General features: G+C 44.5%; 1 protein-coding gene and 1 non-coding gene across 2 annotated transcripts in view; both read left to right on the top strand.

The window, feature by feature from the left end:
- Nucleotides 1-3,872: 3,872 nt before the first annotated feature.
- Nucleotides 3,873-3,954, top strand: LOC120942100. The gene has a single exon (XR_005749895.1). It is a non-coding gene; the product is annotated as a small nucleolar RNA MBII-202 (small nucleolar RNA).
- A 2,150-nt stretch (nucleotides 3,955-6,104) lies between these two features.
- The window catches only part of GALR1 (galanin receptor 1), a 310,940-nt gene continuing 297,624 nt past the window's right edge, over nucleotides 6,105-19,420 (top strand). The window contains exon 1 of the mRNA XM_040353862.1: nucleotides 6,105-7,345. Coding sequence (XP_040209796.1) covers nucleotides 6,671-7,345 — 675 coding nt within the window. The 5' untranslated portion in view covers nucleotides 6,105-6,670. The remainder of the gene's footprint in view (nucleotides 7,346-19,420) is intronic.

Genomic DNA, 19,420 nt, shown 5'->3' with positions numbered 1-19,420 from the left:
CCCCTTCGAGAAATGCCACCGATCAGCTCTCCTCTCCCCATACTCTGTCAGTGTGAGGCGAGGAGAGACGATAAATGGCACTTCTGTGTTTCAATGTGATCGGATGTGATTGGACACAGCCAATTACATGGGTAAAGAGCCATGTCATCGGCTCTTTACTGAAATCGGGATCGCTCTATGTCCCCCCTCCCCACGCAAGAGCGGTGTCACTGGGGTAACATCATCCCAGAATGAGAAGGGATCCCACCCGCCATCATTTTAATGTACGACAGGCAGGAGGAGGTTAAAGTGGAACTTAACTCTCCCAACCACCATTGATTATTTTTAATTCTCATGCTACTAGCACTAGTAAATAAATAGGAAAACACTGTATATCATAGTTAATTGTTTTAAACTTTTGTTTTACATTTGTTCAGTTACTTCCTGGTTTCGTGCCTAGGCAAGTGATGTCATACATCCCAGGAGTCTTCAGGAGGGTTAACCACTGGGTTACTTTTTAAGTAAACATGGAAAACATGGAAATCGATGGACAGCCGCACTCTGGATCTTATCCGGAGTGCGGCTGTCCATCGATTTCCATGTTTTCCATGTTTGCCTAGTGCATAGCCAGCACCTTGGACTCCTGGGAGGTTCCTCCAATTGTCTGCTAAAGATCCACCTGGAGCGGTGACTCCCTTCCCCTGTCTACTTTTTAAGTAACCCAGAAGTTTTCAGGAGGGGGGGAGAGGAGGGGGAATTTTCTCAGCTAAGCACACACTCCTGTATGCATGCATGCTTGAGCTAAGTGCAGATGTATACCAGGAAGTAAATGCTACATGAATCATTTGCCCTTACTCAAGATGGCCATGGCCAAAAATTCTAGTAGGTTGTTTTTCAATGTGATTTTCAGCTAAAGAAATACACAAAGAACACAAAAAAAAGTTACTAAAACTGGTGCACACCGAATCTGGTGTAGATCTGCATAGTAACCAATCAGCTTCTAGATTTGAAACAAAAGAAAAAATTACCGCGCTAAAAAACAGTAAATTGCTAGTAAAGCTGCAACAACGGAGTGTTATACATACACAACAACATAGAACAAGAAGGGAGAGGATGTTGCGCTAAAATAAAAAATCTAAACAATAAGATTGAGGTAAATTAATTGTGAAGCCAGTAAACCCAAATCAATGAGGGACTAGAAAGAAGAAATAATTCAGTCCTAATGTGTCCACAAAAATAAAGTTCATATGAGAGTAAACAGATGTTGAGGAGCAAATATGAAAACCAACACCACGAGCCAGTAAAAATGGAAGGCTTACCACATGGCAAGCAATGTATGCTTGCGGCTGCAAACCCCAGCCAGGGCCTTTAAGGTGATCCTCGCAGGGGGAGGTGGGAGGAGAAGATGATTCTTGAAGCCTCCAGCGAAAACCAGATTATTGAACCGTATCACAGAAAGAAAACACTCAATGGTGAAGTATGTTTGACCAGCACACACGTGAGGTAAAAAGTGACTTTGAGAACCACCACCACCAGCACCCTATAAGTAGGAGGCTTACCAGAACATGTATGAACATCAGCAAGTGGCTAAAACCCTAGCCTGGGCCTTTTAAACTCCTGGGCTGTAATGGTAGTCCTAAGTGTCCTCCGTGTTCAATGGGTACATAAAGGGAGTGATAGAGCCCACATAGTCAAGTTCGTTTAAACCATACGTTTAATAAGTAAAACATTACACTTACAGTGTCACAATAGGAATAAAAACAGAGAGAAGCCGGCCGGCTCGGAACAAACGCCCGTCCACTCTACACAACACGTCATGCGTCAGCACGCTACCTTCCCAAGGGACTGAATTATTTCTTCTTTCTAGTCCCTCATTGATTTGGGTTTACTGGCTTCACAATTAATTTACCTCAATCTTATTGTTTAGATTTTTTATTTTAGCGCAACATCCTCTCCCTTCAGCTTCTAGATTTCATTGTCAAAGCTTAATTGGACAAGCTGAAGTTAGAAGCTGATTGATTACTAGATTCTGTGTGCACCAGTTTTAGTGACACCCAAGATTCAGGTAATAATACACATCCCCCTTGTACTTAGACAAAATTTGTTCTGAAATGACACCTGAATCGCCAGTGCCCTGTGCGAACCACAGCGGGTCTCAATATAAAGTTAATGACACCCCCAGATTGGTGTGCTGATCGCAGTGCGAACTGTGAAATGGTGCAGGAATCGGATTGCATAGGTGTGAACACCCATGCAATCAGATTTTAGTGCGGACCAAAAAAGGGTCCTGCACCATTTTGTTCTGAATGTGATGCAAATTCAGCCATACAAACCATATGCTTTAATTTGAATTGCACAGACCTTGCATGTGATCTGCACAGCAATGCAGTACAAATCACACGTGATGTCTGGCATCGCACAAGTGTGAACCCAGTCTTAAGGGTTGCTTTACAAAAGGCAAATAGACTGTGCACTTTGCAAGTGCAATTGCTCCAGAGCTTAGTAAACGAGGGGAATCTCTGCTGACTTCCATCTTGCAAGCCAATAATTCATTTTTTTTTCTTGCATGTGATTTGGTACTCTTTGCAAATTGAAGCTTCACCTCATGTACTAAGCTCTGGAGCAACTGCAATGGGGGTGAGATATTACATGTAGGCCTCACCTCCCTCTCACCTCGCTCATTTGGCTGTACTTCTCCTGCGGATCACAGGAGTGCAATTCATTCTGCACTCATGTGACCCATTTTCGACTGACATCATAGAGGAGGTCCAGGGCAAGATGACAAAAGCGAAGTCAGAATCTGCCCACATGCCTGGATCGGCAACCACCTCAGCCTCTCAGCGAGCGGCTGAGAGACTGAGCTAGCCGCTCCCACCCCTCCACAGTCCAGCACTCCACTAAGCGTGGGGGGGGGGGCATCGCTTTACCGGTCTGGGCATTTGAAATCCCTGCGGCTTAATCTCCTAAATGTGCCTCGCAGACAGTACCACCCCTTAGGTCGGTCGGGTGGGTCTTTGTGAACTTATCCTGTCTATGGTGGGCAGCGCTTCTTCCAGGCTTCACTGGCGGCTTCCCTTGGTCAATGGCAACGGCTTTCACTTCCCCTGCTTTCCACGGGTATCGCATCAGCTTCTGTTTCCTCCCTCCTCCTCGGCGGCCAATTGGGACTCTTCTCTTTTCGGCCAATTGGAAAATGGGTCTTAGACCTGCTTTTGATCAGCTGGATTGAGGATCAATGTCTCAATAGCGCTGTGTGCCACCCTATTTTGAAGCCTATAATGCCTTGTACACACAATAGGAAGTTTGGATGGACTAAAATCTAATGGAATTTTTCGTCAGAATTCAGATCAAACTGTCTTCCATCAGTCTTGCATACACACTGTCAGACAAAATTCCGACCGTACAAAACGCGGTGACGTAAAACACTACGACAAGCCGATAAAAATTAAGTTCAATGCTTCTGATCATGCATCGACTTCATTCTGAGCATGCGTAGGAATTTTCTCCGACGGAGTTCCACAAAGACGATCGGAATTTCCCATAGGAAAAAATCCTATGGGCCCACACATGATAGGAATTTCTGATGAAACTAGAGGTCAGCTGACTGGTGAGGAATGTAAAGTGGGAGGGGCTAGAGGAGACCCTATCTCCTGATTTTGGTATAGGTGTCACTGCTGCGAGACACCACAGAGCTGGAGACACAGTGAGTAACACTGTGATTATAGTTGCCATTAAAAGTCCCCACTACAGTTCTCAGATCAGCGGATGACCTTGATCAAGAGAACCTCAGTTGGCTGATTAGAACCCCCCCCCCCCCCCAGCACTGCCACTCATCCCATTCTCACCCCCCACCAAGGTGTAAGAGAAGGAATAAAAATAGAGAATACGTCAGATGATGACACTTTCTCTGGAATCTCTGTATTCCTGTGATGACTTTTGAACCCTTTTCCAGCTGATGACTGTAAACCCCCCTTCTCTCTCTTCTACTCCCCCAAATCTTGTATGTGCGACAGTGCGATCACAGCATCTGATCTTAAAAAAAAAATGAGAGAGAATGCATAGCAGGAAGAGGAAAAGAGGGGGAGGAACAAAGAAAAAAGGGAGAGAAAAAAATAAGAGAAAGAACAAGAAAGATGGCTAGAGAGGGGGATGAGGGGGAAAAAATTAGAATAGAGAGAGATAAGAGGGAAGGAAATGAGAAGAGTGGCACATCCTAAAATATACCATAAGGGGTTTTAATACTGCACAAGTGGAAGGGACTCAGGGAGCGCTAAATCTCTGGTTTAGGGGCTCAAATATTTGTTTTTGCCTTGGGTACTGACAAGCCACGCTACCAAAATAATTTTACTGTTACTTGGGAAATTTTATTAAGGGGTCACGGCACTATAGAGGTTGAGAACCACTGCATGAAGCCTCGTACACACGTCCGAGGAACTCGACGGGCGAAACACATGGTTTTGCTTGTCGAGTTCCTTGTGAAGCCGCCGAGGATCTCGGCGAGCCAAATTTTCCCATTCCTGTCAAGGAAAAAGAAGACATGCTTTCTTTTTGGCCCGAAGAGATCCTCGACGGTTTCCTCGTCGAAAAGTGTACACGCGACCGGTTTTCTCGGCAAAAAAAAAATCCAGCAAGCTTCTTGCTGGTTTTTGCCGAGAAACTCGGTCGTGTGTACGAGGCCTTAGAGCCTCTGGCTCTAATCAGGTGCTTCAAAAAAACACCCCAGCTGCTGAAATTCATGCGCCCGGCGTCCTGAAAGGGGCCAGATGCATAAATAGGTAGTAAAGGGGTTTTGTCAAAATAGCGGCTGTGGATAGAGCAAGGGGGATGGCGGCTGTGGATAGAGGGGGTGGCGATTGGATGCCTTATGGACAGGCCACCACTGCATTCTAATTGGTCCATGTGACGGCGCCGACCAATCAGCGCTGGATAAGAGGGGAGAAAGGCACGGGGATTTAAAATTCTGGTAAAGCGGCGAACCGATGTCTTGTAGCGATTGTGCGCGAGACTCAGTTACAGCGGGACGGGGGGTGTGGTGGGGGGTGGGGATAGGGAGGGGGTCCAGTGTAATTTCCCCTTACAGGTTTTCTGTAAAGGTGAACTTATACTTTAGTATCACTTTAATGCATAAAGTTAAAACAACATTTAGGCTGTAGAACCAATTTAATGAACACAATTTTGAGTTTTCTCTTCTGCAAACTTTCACAGTTGGCGAAACGGGTAATTTAAGAGTGCAATCAATTTTGCCAAAATACCACTGCGCATTCATAGATGGTAAGTGACATTTCCCACATTTTTATGCAGCTAGAATCACATTAACCCACTGAATACTGCTATGCCATAGAGGTAGTATTTTCTGTGCTCCTTTCTCCTAGCTGTTATCCCATTTATAACAACACAAAGAAGATCATCCCTGCTGATACCAGGCTGCATTGGTGTAAGTCAGAGAAATAACACAGGGCATAGGGGCTGATACATAGGAAGAGACTGTAGGATCTCACTGTCTTGTATGAGCGCTGATCCTGTACAATTGGCTATGTTTGTGTGTTGTAACTAGTAGAGGGCTCGGTTTCTCTGCCATGCGCAGCTGATAGAACAGAGAGGTGAGGACTCCAGTAAGAGAGTGAGCCAGTCACTCTGGAGGCAGCAGCTAGCGGCACCTTCTCTACTCTGTGCTAGCGGCACCTTCTCTACTCTGTGCTAGCGGCACATTCTCTACTCTGTGCTAGCGGCACCTTCTCTACTCATCCCTCACCCAAACTTCTCCTCTACTTGGCACTGCCAGTCTGCTCATCCCCCCGGACACCTGTTACCTACTCTGCTCATATCCTGGGCTGCCCGATAGCAGCTGATCTCACTTTTACTGTGGAATTGAAGAAAAGATCGTTGAAGGGAAAAAGATTATTGAAAGAAATAAGAGATCGCTGAAGAAAAGAAGAGATCACTATAAGAAAAAAACGAGATCATTGAAAGGGAGGAGAGAGCACTGAAAAAAAAAATAAAGAAGAAAGGATCACTAAAAGAAAAAAAGAGACTATTGAAAGAGAAGAGATCGTTAAAACAAAGAAGAGATTATTGAAAGAGAGAAGAGATAACAAAAAGAAGAAATCAAGGGAAGAAAGAGGGATCATTTAAAGGAAGAAAAGATTAAGAGATCGATAAAAGGAAGAAGAGACCACTGAAGGAAAAAGAAAAAAGATATTATTGGCTGCTGAAATACCAGATCATTAAAGGGAAGAAGTGACTACTGAAAGGAAAAGGAGATCACTGAAAGGAAGAAGAGATCGCTAAAGGGAAGAGGAGATCACTAAAAGGAAAAGGAGATCACTGAAAGGAAGAGGAGATCACTAAAAGGAAGAGGAGATCACTGAAAGAAAAAGAAGATCGTGAAAGGAAGAGGAGATTACTGAAAGGAAGAGGAGATCACTGAAAGGAAGAGGAGATCACTGAAAGGAAGAGGAGATCACTGAAAGGAAGAGGAAATCGCTGAAAGGAAGAGGAGATCACTGAAAGGAAGAGGAGATCGCTGAAAGGAAGAGGAGATCGCTGAAAGGAAGAGAAGATCACTGAAAGGAAGAGGAGATCGCTGAAAGGAAGAGAAGATCACTGAAAGGAAGAGGAGATCACTGAAGAGAGGAAACGATCCTTAAAGAAAAGAAGAGATCATTGATCAGTGCCAACTGAACTCTGGGACATGGATCTCCTGGCTGAGCTGGGCAATAAGAGTGATGGTCTTGCCCAGGACACCAATGCCACTGTTGAACAGCCATCAGTCAAACCCCTCTTAGAAATTGGCATGGATAACATTATCACCCTGGTGGTGTTTTGCATTATATTCGCTCTAGGGGTGTTGGGCAACTCTTTGGTCATTACTGTCCTGGCAAGAAACAAGCCAGGGAAGCCCCGCAGCACCACCAACATCTTCATCCTTAACCTCAGCATCGCTGACCTTGCCTACCTACTGTTCTGCATCCCTTTCCAGTCCACTGTCTATGTCCTGCCAACTTGGGTGCTGGGCGCCTTCATCTGCAAGTTCATTCATTACTTTCTGACGGTGTCCATGCTGGTGAGCATCTTCACCTTATCTGCTATGTCCGTTGATCGTTATGTGGCAATAGTGCACTCCAGGAGATCGTCCACCATCCGTGTCTCCAGAAATGCCCTGATTGGAGTAATCCTCATCTGGATCCTGTCTATTGCCATGGCTTCTCCTGTTGCCTACAATCAACGATTGATACACAGAGGCAACAATCTGACCTTCTGTTGGGAGCACTGGCCAAATCTGAAGCAAAAGAGGATCTATGTGGTGTGCACCTTTGTGTTTGGGTATCTGCTCCCTCTCCTGCTCATCTCCTTCTGCTATGCCAAGGTAGGGTACTTCTCTTTACTATGGACTAACTGCATCTGAAGATTGGTTGGGGATGGGATCTTGTACTGTATATAAGAACATACAAAGCTTTTACTATAACCTGGTTGGCATAATTGTCAAAATAGGTATTGGGTAATAATAAAAAAAATATATAGATTCATTTAAGTCATTTAAGTTTTTTTAATACTGATGACACATGGGGTGAATTTAATGTACAATTAATTGTAACTTTGAACTAATTATTATGGGCAACCAAGCATCCTTAGCATCTATACCAGGGTTTCTTAACCCTGGTTACATGGAACCCTGGGGTTCCTTTAGAGGCTGCTAGGGGTTCCTTAAGCAATGAGTTACCTCTCAGATAAGCTCCCACTAACACCAATGATTGTTTTAGATATCCCCACTGTCTATCACACTAATGTATCAAGATTTGTAGATATGGGGGTAGATCCTCGTAGAATTGCATGGGAGATACGCTACGCCGCTGTAACTTATTTTGTGAAGCTTCGAATCCACAAAGAATTTGCGCCGTAAGTTACGGCGGCGTAGTCTATCTTTCGTGGCGTAATGGCGCGCAATTTAAATGCGGCGAGTAGGGGGCGTGTTTCATTTAAATGAAGTGCGTCCCCGCGCCGAACGAACTGCGCATGCGCCATCCCTAAATTTCCCGCCGTGCATTGCGCTAAATGACGTCGCAAGGACGTCATTGTTTTGACGTGGACGTAAATTACGTCCAGCCCAATTAACGGACGACTTACGCAAACAATTTTTTTTTTTTAAATTATACGCGAGAACGACGGCCATACTTAACATTGCGTACGCCACCAGATAGCAGCTTTAACTATACTCCGAAAAATGCCGACTAGAGACGACGTAAAATAATGCGACGGCCGCTCGTACGTTCGTGGATCGTCGGAAATACCTAATTTGCATACACGCGGAAAACGACGGGAACGCCACCCAGCGGACGCCGAAGAATTGCATCTAAGATTCGAAGGCGTACCAAGAAGTACGCCTGTCGGATCTAACCCAGATGCCGTCGTATCTTGTTTTGAGGATTCAAAACAAAGATACGACGCAGGAAATTTGAAAGTACGCCGGCGTATCAGTAGATACGCCGGCGTACTCTCTTTGTGGATCTGCCCCATAGTAATTATTAGCAGGGGTTCCCTGAGATCAGAAAATTATTTCCCCTGTGTTGAAAAGGTTGAGAAAGGCTGATCTATACTATACCAGAAGCACCTGTTGCTGCAGTAGTCAATATCTGTTGATCATACACCAAGCAGTGTCCTTAAAGGGGTTGTAAAGGTAAACGTTTTCACCTTAATCTATTCTATGCATTAAGGTGAAACAAATTCCGAATATACTGCCCCCCCCCAACCCCCGTTATACTTACTGACCCCTCGAAAGTCCCGTGCTTGGCCCCGACATCCTCTTCGCCGCTCAGCCTGACCATTGATTGAGCGGATGGATTGAAGGCTGGCGCTGCTGTCAATCACATCCAATGACGCGGCCCGCCGAGGGGCGGGGCCGAATGATACAGTGAGCGGCTATCTTCTTGCGGGGAGGACCAGAGACAGCCGCCGAGGGACCCCAGAAGACGTAGTTCGGGGCCACTCTGTGCAAAACAAGCTGCACAGTGGAGGTAAGTATAACATGTTTGTTATTTAAAAAATATATATATTTTTTTCTTTACAACCCCTTCAAAAAATAACTTTAATGGACTGCAAGTGTTTCTTCTCTTATCTCAATTTGGTTTATTTTACTTACAGTACATCCTAATGACTTGGCATCCAAATATATACAGTACAGTGTAGAGACACATCATGCTTGGTGACAGATGAATAGTTACAAAAGGGCAGAGCAGAAGCAGAAGAATATTCAAAAGTTTGGAAAGTGTGAATTAAAAGCTATTTCTGCACATGCCAGAGACAAGTGTGAACTTGGGTACTGCAATCATCTCCAACTACCAAATGTCACTGATTTCTAGGGACTGTGGTGATGATTTACTTAGACCCCTTTCACACTGGGGCGGTTTTCAGGAGCTTTAACACTGAAAATTGTTTCTGCTAAACCCCTGCATTCATTCAAGTGTGACTTTTCACACTTGGGCAGTGCGCTTGTGGGACGTTACGAAAAGTCCTGCAAGCAGCATCTTTGGGGTGGGTTAGATACGCTGTATTTAGCGCTCCCAAAACGCTCTGCCCATTGGAATGAATTGGATGTGCCTCAACACAGGAGATTTCAACCCCTTCTTTGGGGTTAAAAAGTGCCCCGCTAGCGGCCGGTGTTTAATCAGTACCCTTCAGCCGATAGCGGGGCGCATTTAACCCCAAAGAAGGGGTTAAAAACTCCTGTGTTGTGGCGCTTCTGAAGCACTTTTCAGGCACTTCGGAATCACGGCCCATTCATTTCAATAGGCAGGGCATTTTAGGAGTGCTAAAAACAGCACTCCCAATCTGCTCCAAAGATGCTTCTTGCAGGACATTTCGGAATTTCCCACAAACGCACAGCCCAAGTGTGAAAAGTCACACTTGAGTGACTGGGAGGCGGTTTTTAGGTGTTAGCAGAGGCTATTTCCAGCGCTAAAGCGCCTGAAAACCGCCTCAGTGTGAAAGGGGTCTAAAACGGGAGAGTGCAAAATTTGGTGCAGCTGTACATGGTAGCCAATCAGCTTCCAGGCTTTAGCCCAGGTTCACACTGGGCTGCGGGTGTGAAGCCATGCGAGCTGAACTCGCATGATTTCACTCCCGCTTGTCAGTCCTGATTTTGGCCGCGATTACAGAGACATCTGTGCAGTTTCTGCACAGATGTCAATGTAAATCGCGGGCAGAAGTCGCAAACAAAAGTATAGAAACTACTTTCAGCCGCAGATACAGCGTCGCACTGATTAGGACGGTGCCATTGCCGACAATTGCCGGCAAATGCCGTCAATTTGACATACGATTTGACATGTCAAATCGCACCAGTGTGAGCCAGGGCTAATTGTCAAAGCATAATTGGGCAAACTAAAGTTAGAAGCTGATTGGCTGCCATGCACATTTGCACCGGATTTTGCACTCTCCAGTTTTAGTAAATCAACACAATTGTGTGCTTTTTAAGATTTATCATAAAAAACTATTTACCTATGAACTGCAACAGTGACTTTATATGTAAAGCCACACTTTTCCCTTTGTTGGATTTAAAGCGGGGGTTCACCCTAAAAAAAAATTCTAACATTACATTCAGCTCACTACTGACATTGACACTATGCAGATCTTTTTTTTTGGTGTACATACCTCGTATAGCTATTTTCTTAGCTGGCTTCCGGGTAGTGAATCCCGCGGGAGTGGGCGTTCCTATGCATCAGTTAGTGATTGACGTGATGACAAAAACTCCCCCACCCGTCGCATAAGGAGCGTCACGAGTTGTCGAAAGAAGCCAAATGTGCGCCGTATAGCGCCGACTCGACGTTCGGCTTCTTTCGGCAACTCGTGACGCTCCATATGCGACGGGTGGGGGAGTTTTTGTCATCACGTCAATCACTAACTGATGCATAGGAACGCCCACTCCCGCGGGATTCACTACCTGGAAGCAGGCTAAGAAAATAGCTATACGAGGTATGTACACCAAAAAAAAAAAAAAAAAAGATCTTCATAGTGTCAATGTCGGTAGTGAGCTGAATGTAATGTTAGAATTTTTTTTTAGGGTGAACCCCCGCTTTAATTCTGATTTCTGACCAACCAGCGTATGTGAGTTAAGAAAACAGTCCCTGGACATGCAGCAGTTAACTAGTAATAACTAATTTCATTCAAAAATATTATGTTTATTTAATAGTAATATTTTTTTCAACAACATCCAAATTATTGTTACAATGTTTTTTAAACTGATTATCTCAATGATCACTCTGAGATGATCTATGGTAAATCATTTCCTGAGTGTAGAAAGATAAAGAGTGTTCAATCTATGCAGCTTGGGGTACTTCATATGTAAATAAAAGGGATAAAACCTAAAATTTTCCACTGCTGACTCTCAGCAAGGGCAGCCTGAATGTTAAAGTGGGGGGTTCCGCGTCATTTTTTTTTTTTTTTTACCATTAGATTAATGACCCCCATATCAATAATTACTCACTTGTTCTGATTTTTCAGACCTCTGCAGTCCGGTATACTTGTAAAGGATTATTTATAAAAAAAGCTATACCTTTTCAGTAAATGGGAGTCTGCTGACCTGAGTTGGAGGTGCTTTACAAACGCACCCTGGATGCCAACGTCCATCTACATGTCCTTAAATGGTTGGCGACTGGGTAGTTTTTTTTTTTTTTTTTTTTAGGGGTGGGGACTGTGTCTTTCCCATCACTCCTAGAGTAATTAGGGATATGTTGACATTTATATAAAAAAAAATGTTTTGTTTTGTCATTTAAAATAATGATTGGATACACAGAAGATTGTGGAAACATAAGTGTTACATGGGAGAACTGTAACACAATGGGCACATATGGTTACATTGCTAGGTTACAAAAGCTTTGTAGTTGGAAGGTGTTAACAGAAATCCTTATTGAATTTATCCTGTCATTGCTGGAAATGATAATTATTTGGCTTTGATGACTTCAATGCTCTTTATATCATTGATCCAGGGAAAGCATGTGAAATCAAAATTCCTGTTATGTACACTTATGCTGGTTCAGAAAAGTAATACAAGCACTGGAGCCAGGCAACTATGATTTTGAAGAAGGAGGTCCACAAGGGTAACTTACTCATATCTCTCAACATTAATTCTCTTTAAAGTGGACCCCTCAGTAACTCACAAATACAGCACCATGGGCGTACGTACGCACAGGGTGTACCAGGTGTGCCTGGGCACACCCTAATCACCGTATGTGGCGCAGATTCCCCCTGTTTAGACCCCTGATATTTCACAAAAGCAAAAAAAAAATTAAAACAAAATAGTAAAAAGAAAAACAAATTGTACAAAATATTAAAATAATAAAAAGAAAAAAATACTAGCACCTTCAATTGCCCTAATGACAACAATCTCTGCCCTACTAAAACTGCCCACTGCCCTACTGACAGCAATCTCTTCCCTACTGATACTGCCCACAGCCCTACTGACAACAATCTCTGCCCTACTGATACTGCCCACTGCCCTGCTACTGACAACAATCTCTGCCCTACTGATACTGCCCACTGCTCTACTGACACATAAGTATATATACACATACACACACGTGCATGTGTGTTTTAAGCTTTGGGGTGCACACCCTAATCCAAAAGGCTGTGCGCACCTATGTACAGCACCAATATGGTTTTGCTGTAGGCCTCATGCACATGGGCAGAAAAAAAAACACTTTTAAAAGTATGTTTCTTTATTTTTTTATTTATTTCAATGGACATTGTGAGGCCCCGTACACACGACCGGGTTTCTCGGCAGAATTCAGCAAGAAACTCGATGGGGGACGTATTCTGCAGAGAAAACCGGTCGTGTGTACACTTTTCGCCGAGAAACCCGTCGAGGAACTCGTCGAGCCAAATAGAGAGCATGTTCTCTATTTCCTCGTTGGGCAATGGGAAAATTTGGTTTGCCGAGATCCTCGGCGGCTTCACAAGGAACTTGACGAGAAAAACGATGTGTTTTGCCCGTCGAGTTTCTCGGACGTGTGTACGGGGCCTGACACCTGTATTTATTGTTTGGAGCAGCATTCCTTCCTCTCAAAAAACTTAAAGTCAGCAGCTACACATACTGTAGCTTCTGACTTTTAATATTAGGACACTTACCTGTCCCGGAGTCCAGCCATGTATGCATCGCAGCTGATGTTTCCATCGGCTGTCGGGTACTGCCGCCGCAATTGCCGGTAAGGGAACCTGGCCGTGAAGCCTTACTAGAAGGTCCCTACTGCGTGGCTGCGCTATTCTACTGGTCCGACGGTAGGGGAAGGAGGATGTAGGAGGTGGGGGTCAGACTTTTGATTAAAGTGGGGACAGGTTACCTGTCAAAAACAGGTACCCACACCCCTTCCCCCTTGAAAGGTTTCCCTTTGTGGCACCAAAGGGGGGGGGGAGACACTTTTGGGTGGAACTCAGCTTTAAGGTGCAACAGTAATATCTTAAAGTGTTACTAAACCCAGTAATATGAAAATAGTTAATACCCGCCCCCCCCCCCACAGTGCCCACAGCTTATTAATCATCTTCGTACATAAAATACTGTCACTATATACCTTTTTGGATGATCTATATACCACGGTTACATGATAAACTGCAGAGTTTCTCCAGTACTGAGAGTTCAGGAAGGCGAAGATTTCCACTGCAGCCTGTATACACGCCCACATGTGTGATGTCAATATCATGTGACCTGGTTAGCTCTCATCAACAAGTAAATGTTCTCTCCAGCATAAAACTCACAACTGAGCATGTGCAGGTCAGCTACCCTGCCTGTGTTAGCAAGCCTTCCCCAGATAGACAGTGCAGGGAGGAAAGAATCTATGCATACAAGATAAAACAGCCTTTTTACACAATATAGAGGATTTAACCCCTTAAGTTCCACAGTGAGTATAACAAGCATGCTACGCTGCATATACAGACTGATTTTACTATTGTACTGTGGGTTTACTAACACTTTAAGTTAATATTACAAGTAAGATAACCCTATGGGTCCAGTGCCATCTTTCCATTTTCCTTAATGTGTTCTGGCTTTGACATCCCCTTCATCTGAACAGGCTACCAAATGCACAGGGTTGTGCAAAGCACTACTTTTACAAATAGCGCTGCACCAAACCACATAGTACTAAGGTATCATGCAGTTTGGTGGCCTCAAATACCCTGCTCCTGCAAGATGTGTTTGAGGTGCTATTAGCAATTAATAGCACTTGTGTCTCACAAGGGCAGCGCGTTCGCATGTGGTGCAGCAAACGTGCACAGAATGCTCCTTTCCTGCACCTCATTCCAGTGTGAAACGGCCCTAAGCCTGTGCTGGTTGTACAGATCTGCTGACTTGAAAGTTCAAATACCAGCCTATTATTAAGCCATGTACACACGCTCAGTTTTCCCGGTGGTAAAAAGAGAACCCGGCAGGAAAACTGCCATGAGAGCTTTGGCCGGGAATCCCGGCTGTGCGTATTCTCCATCGGCAGTGCCTCACAGTGTTTCCCATAGAAAAGTATTAGTAAAAAAACTAAAAACTGGGAGGAAGCATAAATACATCCGGTTTTCCTGGCCAAAACCTCTCTTGGCATTTTTCCTGGCAGGAAAACCGGGCCATGTGTACAGGGCTTCAGACTGACTTACATGTTGTGTGGCTTGCTAGTACTGGGTTGGACCCTTTGTTGACTTCAGAACTGCTTTCATTCTTCATGGCATAGATTTAACAAGGTGTTGGAAATATTCCTCAGAGATTTGGTGCATATTGACATGATAGCATCACGCAGGTGCTGCAGATTTGTCGGCTGCACATGCATGATGGGAATCTCCCGTTCCACCACGTCCCAAAGATGCTCTATTGGATTGAGATCTGGTGACTGTGGATGTCACTGTGGAGGCCATTGGTGTACAGTGACCTCATTGTCATATTCGAGAAACCAGTGATAAGATGATTTGGGCTTTGTGACCTGGTGCATTATCCTGCTGGAAGAAGCCATCAGAAGATGGGTACACTGTAGTCATAAAGAGATGGACATGTTCAGCAACAAAATTCAGGTAGGCCGTGGCATTTAAATGACGCTCAGTTGGTACTAAGTTGCCCAAAGTGTACCAAGAAAATATCCCTCACACCATTACACCACAACCACCACCAGCCTGAGCCTCTGATACAAGGCAGGATGGATCCATGCTTTCATGTTGTTTACACCAAATTCTGACCCTACCATCTGAATGTTGCAGCTAAAATTGAGACGCATCAGACCAGGAAATGTTTCTCCAATCTTCTATTGTCCAGTTTTGGTGAGCCTGTGTGAATTGAAGCCTCAGTTTCCTGTTCTTAGCTGATAAGAGTGCCACCTGGTCTGGTTCTCTGTTGCTGTAGCCCAACTGTTTCAAGGTTCGATGTGTTGTGCATTCAGAGATGGTATGCTGCATACCTTGGTTGTAATAAGTGGTTATTTGAGTTACTGTTGACTTTCTACCATCTTGTCTGCCCATTCTTCTCTGACATCAACCAGGGATTTTCCTCCACACAACCTCCTCTCACTGGATATTTTCTTTTTTTTGGGCTATCCTCTGTAAACCCGAGAGATAGTTGTGCGTGAAAATCCCAGTAGATCAGCACCAACAACCATGCCACTGGAAGAAAGAGAGGAAACATCCCAGGTGCAGCACATTCACAGAGTCCTATGGTGGTATGAGAGAGACAACCTCAGCCTGGGCTCCTGCCAGGCCATGCCCCCAACATGTTTCAGTCATTTTCCCCCGGAGCTTAGTTATGGGGACCAACAACCAAGCCATGTTCAAAGTCACTTAAATCCCATTTCTTCCCCATTCTGATGCTCAGCATTAATTTTAGCAAGTCGTCTTCACCACATCTAGATGCCTAAATGCATTGAGTTGCTTCCATGCGATTGGCTGATTAGCAATTTGTGTGACCACAAGCAATTGAACAGGTGTACCTAATAAAGTGTCAGGTGAGTGTGTGTGTATATATATATATATATATATATATATATATTGAAAGGAGTTCAAGGGGTGAGGTGCACGTCGGTCACAGCACTATGTGAAATAGCAATCAAGCCTTCCAAAGTGCCATGTTTTAGGCTGGGTTCACAGTGTTGTCGCATGCAGCGCTCAGCAGGGGTCCGGTGCATGCTGGTTCACCGGTTCAGGTCTGATTTCAGCCCATTGCGGAGATATGTGAACCGGCTCCATAGAGAGCCGGTCACATTCTCCTGCTATGCGAATTGAATGCGGGGAAACCCCAAGGCTCTAATTGGCTTCAAAAAAGGGTGGGCTTGGGGCACAGTGCCCACCCACTTGTGTAGCAATAACACATTATTATTGGCTATTGTCTTCCTGATACCCTCCCGGCCAAGCAGGAAGCAGTTCCTGAGACAAGATTTAGGTTTTAGGACTCTTGGCCAATTGGGTCTCAGTTAGGACCCAATTCCTGTTCAGCCTGGAGGAGAAGCGATGGCCCCAGAGCATAGAGCTACATCCTGGATCCATGTCTGCCTGATCTGCCTTGCCTGGGGGTGGGATCGCCTGGGGGTGGGATCGCCGCATTCCTGTCCATCTCCCACACACAAAATAATGAGCACCAGCCGCCACTGGTTCTGGTAATCCTGGTGACACGTTAGGTGGATTTGACTTCCTGTTTTGCCTATGGGACAGGAAGTAAAATGAAATCTCCCCAACGAGACACAGTTAGGCCTCATACACACGGCCGAGGAACTCGGCGGGCGAAACACATCGTTTTGCTTGTCGAGTTCCTTGTGAGGCTGTCGAGGAACTCGGCGAGCCAATTTTCTCCATTCCTGTCAAGGAAAAAGAGAACATGCTCTCTTTTTGGCTCAACGAGTTCCTCAACAGTTTCCTCGTCGAAAAATGTACACACGACCGGTTTCCTCGGCAAAAAAAAAAAAACAGCAAGTTTCTTGCTGGTTTTTGCCGAGAAACTCGGTCGTGTGTACGAGGCCTGAAACATAAATAAATAAAACTGATGGAGAGTTCTAACTAACTTGCTTATTGTATGCAAAAAAAAAAAAAGTTGTGCCTTTAGTTTTACTTTAACGATCATAACATTATGTGTGCTGCAAAATTTTTCTAATGAAGCTTCATATTTTTATTTCTTTCAAATGCTCATTGTGGAATGATTATTGCTCATGCACTGCCCACTTTCCACAAGTGACGCTCAGATCTTTCTAGCAATCGAGCCTTATTTGTGTGTGGCTAAGCATAACCGAGAAAAGATTTTATCAGAGTCATGTGACAATCTCCATGTGTATGCTGGATGATTACATTGAAAAGCTTTGGAAAATCGCCGTCTCTGCGAAGGCAGATGCACTCTAGTGAACATTTTCGTATGGCAGACTCTTTGTTGTTTTTGCAGAGATATACCACTGCTGTATTGTCCAAGGGCTACAAGCTAATGGATGTATGTGTCAGGTGAATAATAGTATAATCATTTGGAAATGAATGATGGTCTCCTGCTATGTTTAGCCAGCTTAAGATTCATTTGTGATTGGTATCATCCTGGACAGAGTTCATGGACCCCATTATTTGGTTTTCTTTGTATTTACTGTTAAAACCTTGCTGTCTTGGGAGTATAAATGTGATCTCCCTGTGATCTTGTACAGTGTGTGCTTTTAACTTTGTCTCTAATCACATCTAGGATTGCAGCCAACTATCCCTGATTTCCTTGAAGATTTGTCCCTGGAAAACTGAGTCCTTGGCAGTGATTCAGCTTTTTTAGTTCTGCTAGCTGCATGCCCTTTGATGCTTGTTATATTCACAATTTTACTCTCTAATAAAATTCTCTGGGCTTTTGTCACATCTATTGAACAACAGCATTTTAAGAAACAGTACAATTATTTATTGAAGTGATATCAAAACCAAGAATGTAAAATATTGCAGCTGCATTTGTTGGCTGCATTTGTTTTATTTATTTTTTGTCTTTTTTCCCCCTCTGTTTTCATCCAGTAGGCATAAGCCGAACACCCCCTTGTTCGGTTCACACCAGAACATGCGGACAGGCCAAAAATTAGTTTGAACACGCGAACACCGTTAACGTCTATGGGACAAAAACATGAAAAATTTATTTTAAAGGTTAATATGCAAGTTATTGTCATAAAAAGTGTTTGGGGACCTGGGTCCTGCCCCAGGGAACATGTATCAATGCAAACCCCCGGGGTTCACTATGATAAGGACAGGTGACCCCGTCCCCTCGTACGCATCATGGGGGCTTTGTTCATGCTGGAGAGTGGAGACTGCAGCGTCGCTGGAGAAGGGATCTGTGATACATTTGCCTATATGTCTCAGTATACTGCTCCCTGCTAGCCATGGGTAGAGGTAGAAAGGAATTTCATGTGTGATTCATTCCTCTGACCGGTTATTGACGTGCTAATGTCCCCTCACTATTCTAAAGGTTAATTGATCTATTGTGTTGTGTAAAGAAGATCTGTGTTTACCCTTAAAAGATGTGTATTGTATCATCAGGCTAAATGATTAGAGAAGTAGTATGTTAATTATTCTGATTGCTTCAGTGTATTAATTAACTCCCCTGATGTCTTTATCTAAAGAAACGTGTCTGCATGGTCGGCTCCGACTTGTCTCCTATAATCTGTATGGGAAACCCCACTGTGTGAGGGGGGCGTTCCTAACAGGCTGTAACCACATATAAGCTGAGTTTTTGTGTCAATAAAGTGTCTTGGTTCCAGCATCCAGTCTTGACTCATGTGTGGGGAATCCTGTGATGTTCTTGTATGGAGAGGAGGGAATGCTTGACGGGGATATCATACCGATACCGTCACAAATTGGTTGGCAGCAGCGGGATCTTCTCTTCTACTCTCCTTCACACCCGGATTCCAAGCAGACACTGGAAGAACTACTGGAAGGATTGCTAGCAACAAAACCAAGCGGGTCATCATAGCAGAATCAATGGAGATAGACCAGGAGGACGGGATTGCAGCAACGCCAGCAGTACAGGAGATGGAGACACCAGTGATTCAGGAGGAGGAATCGCCAGCCAACAAGCTAATGAGAGAGAAGCTAGCGTGGTTCGGCCCGAACCCAACGCCGGATGTGGTGCTGAAAGTGATGGACCTGTTAGCGGAGGAGGCTAAACAAATAAGAGACAAACAAATAAGAGACGCAGAGCTACAGGAGGCTAAACAAATAAGAGATGCAGAGCTACAGTTAAAACTGGCAGCAGTCCAACAAGCAGCCGCACCTTCTCCGAACAGTGAGTACAGCACAGCAGACGCAAGGAAGATTCCGTTTAGCGCTTTTAAAGCTTTTGATGAAAAGGCCTGTGAGATTGATAACTACCTGGCGGATTTTGAGCGACAATGTAACCTGCACCGAATAGCTAGAAGAGAGTGGGTTGCAATATTGTCAGGCAAACTGTCAGGCAAAGCTTCTGATGCTTTCCGGACCGTGCCAGATCAGGATATCCATAGCT

The sequence above is a fragment of the Rana temporaria genome, chromosome 5 (assembly GCF_905171775.1).
Source record: "Rana temporaria chromosome 5, aRanTem1.1, whole genome shotgun sequence".
Classification (NCBI taxonomy): domain Eukaryota; kingdom Metazoa; phylum Chordata; class Amphibia; order Anura; family Ranidae; genus Rana; species Rana temporaria.
Note: the sequence above shows the minus strand (reverse complement) of the source record. Positions and strands in the feature narration are given on the sequence as shown.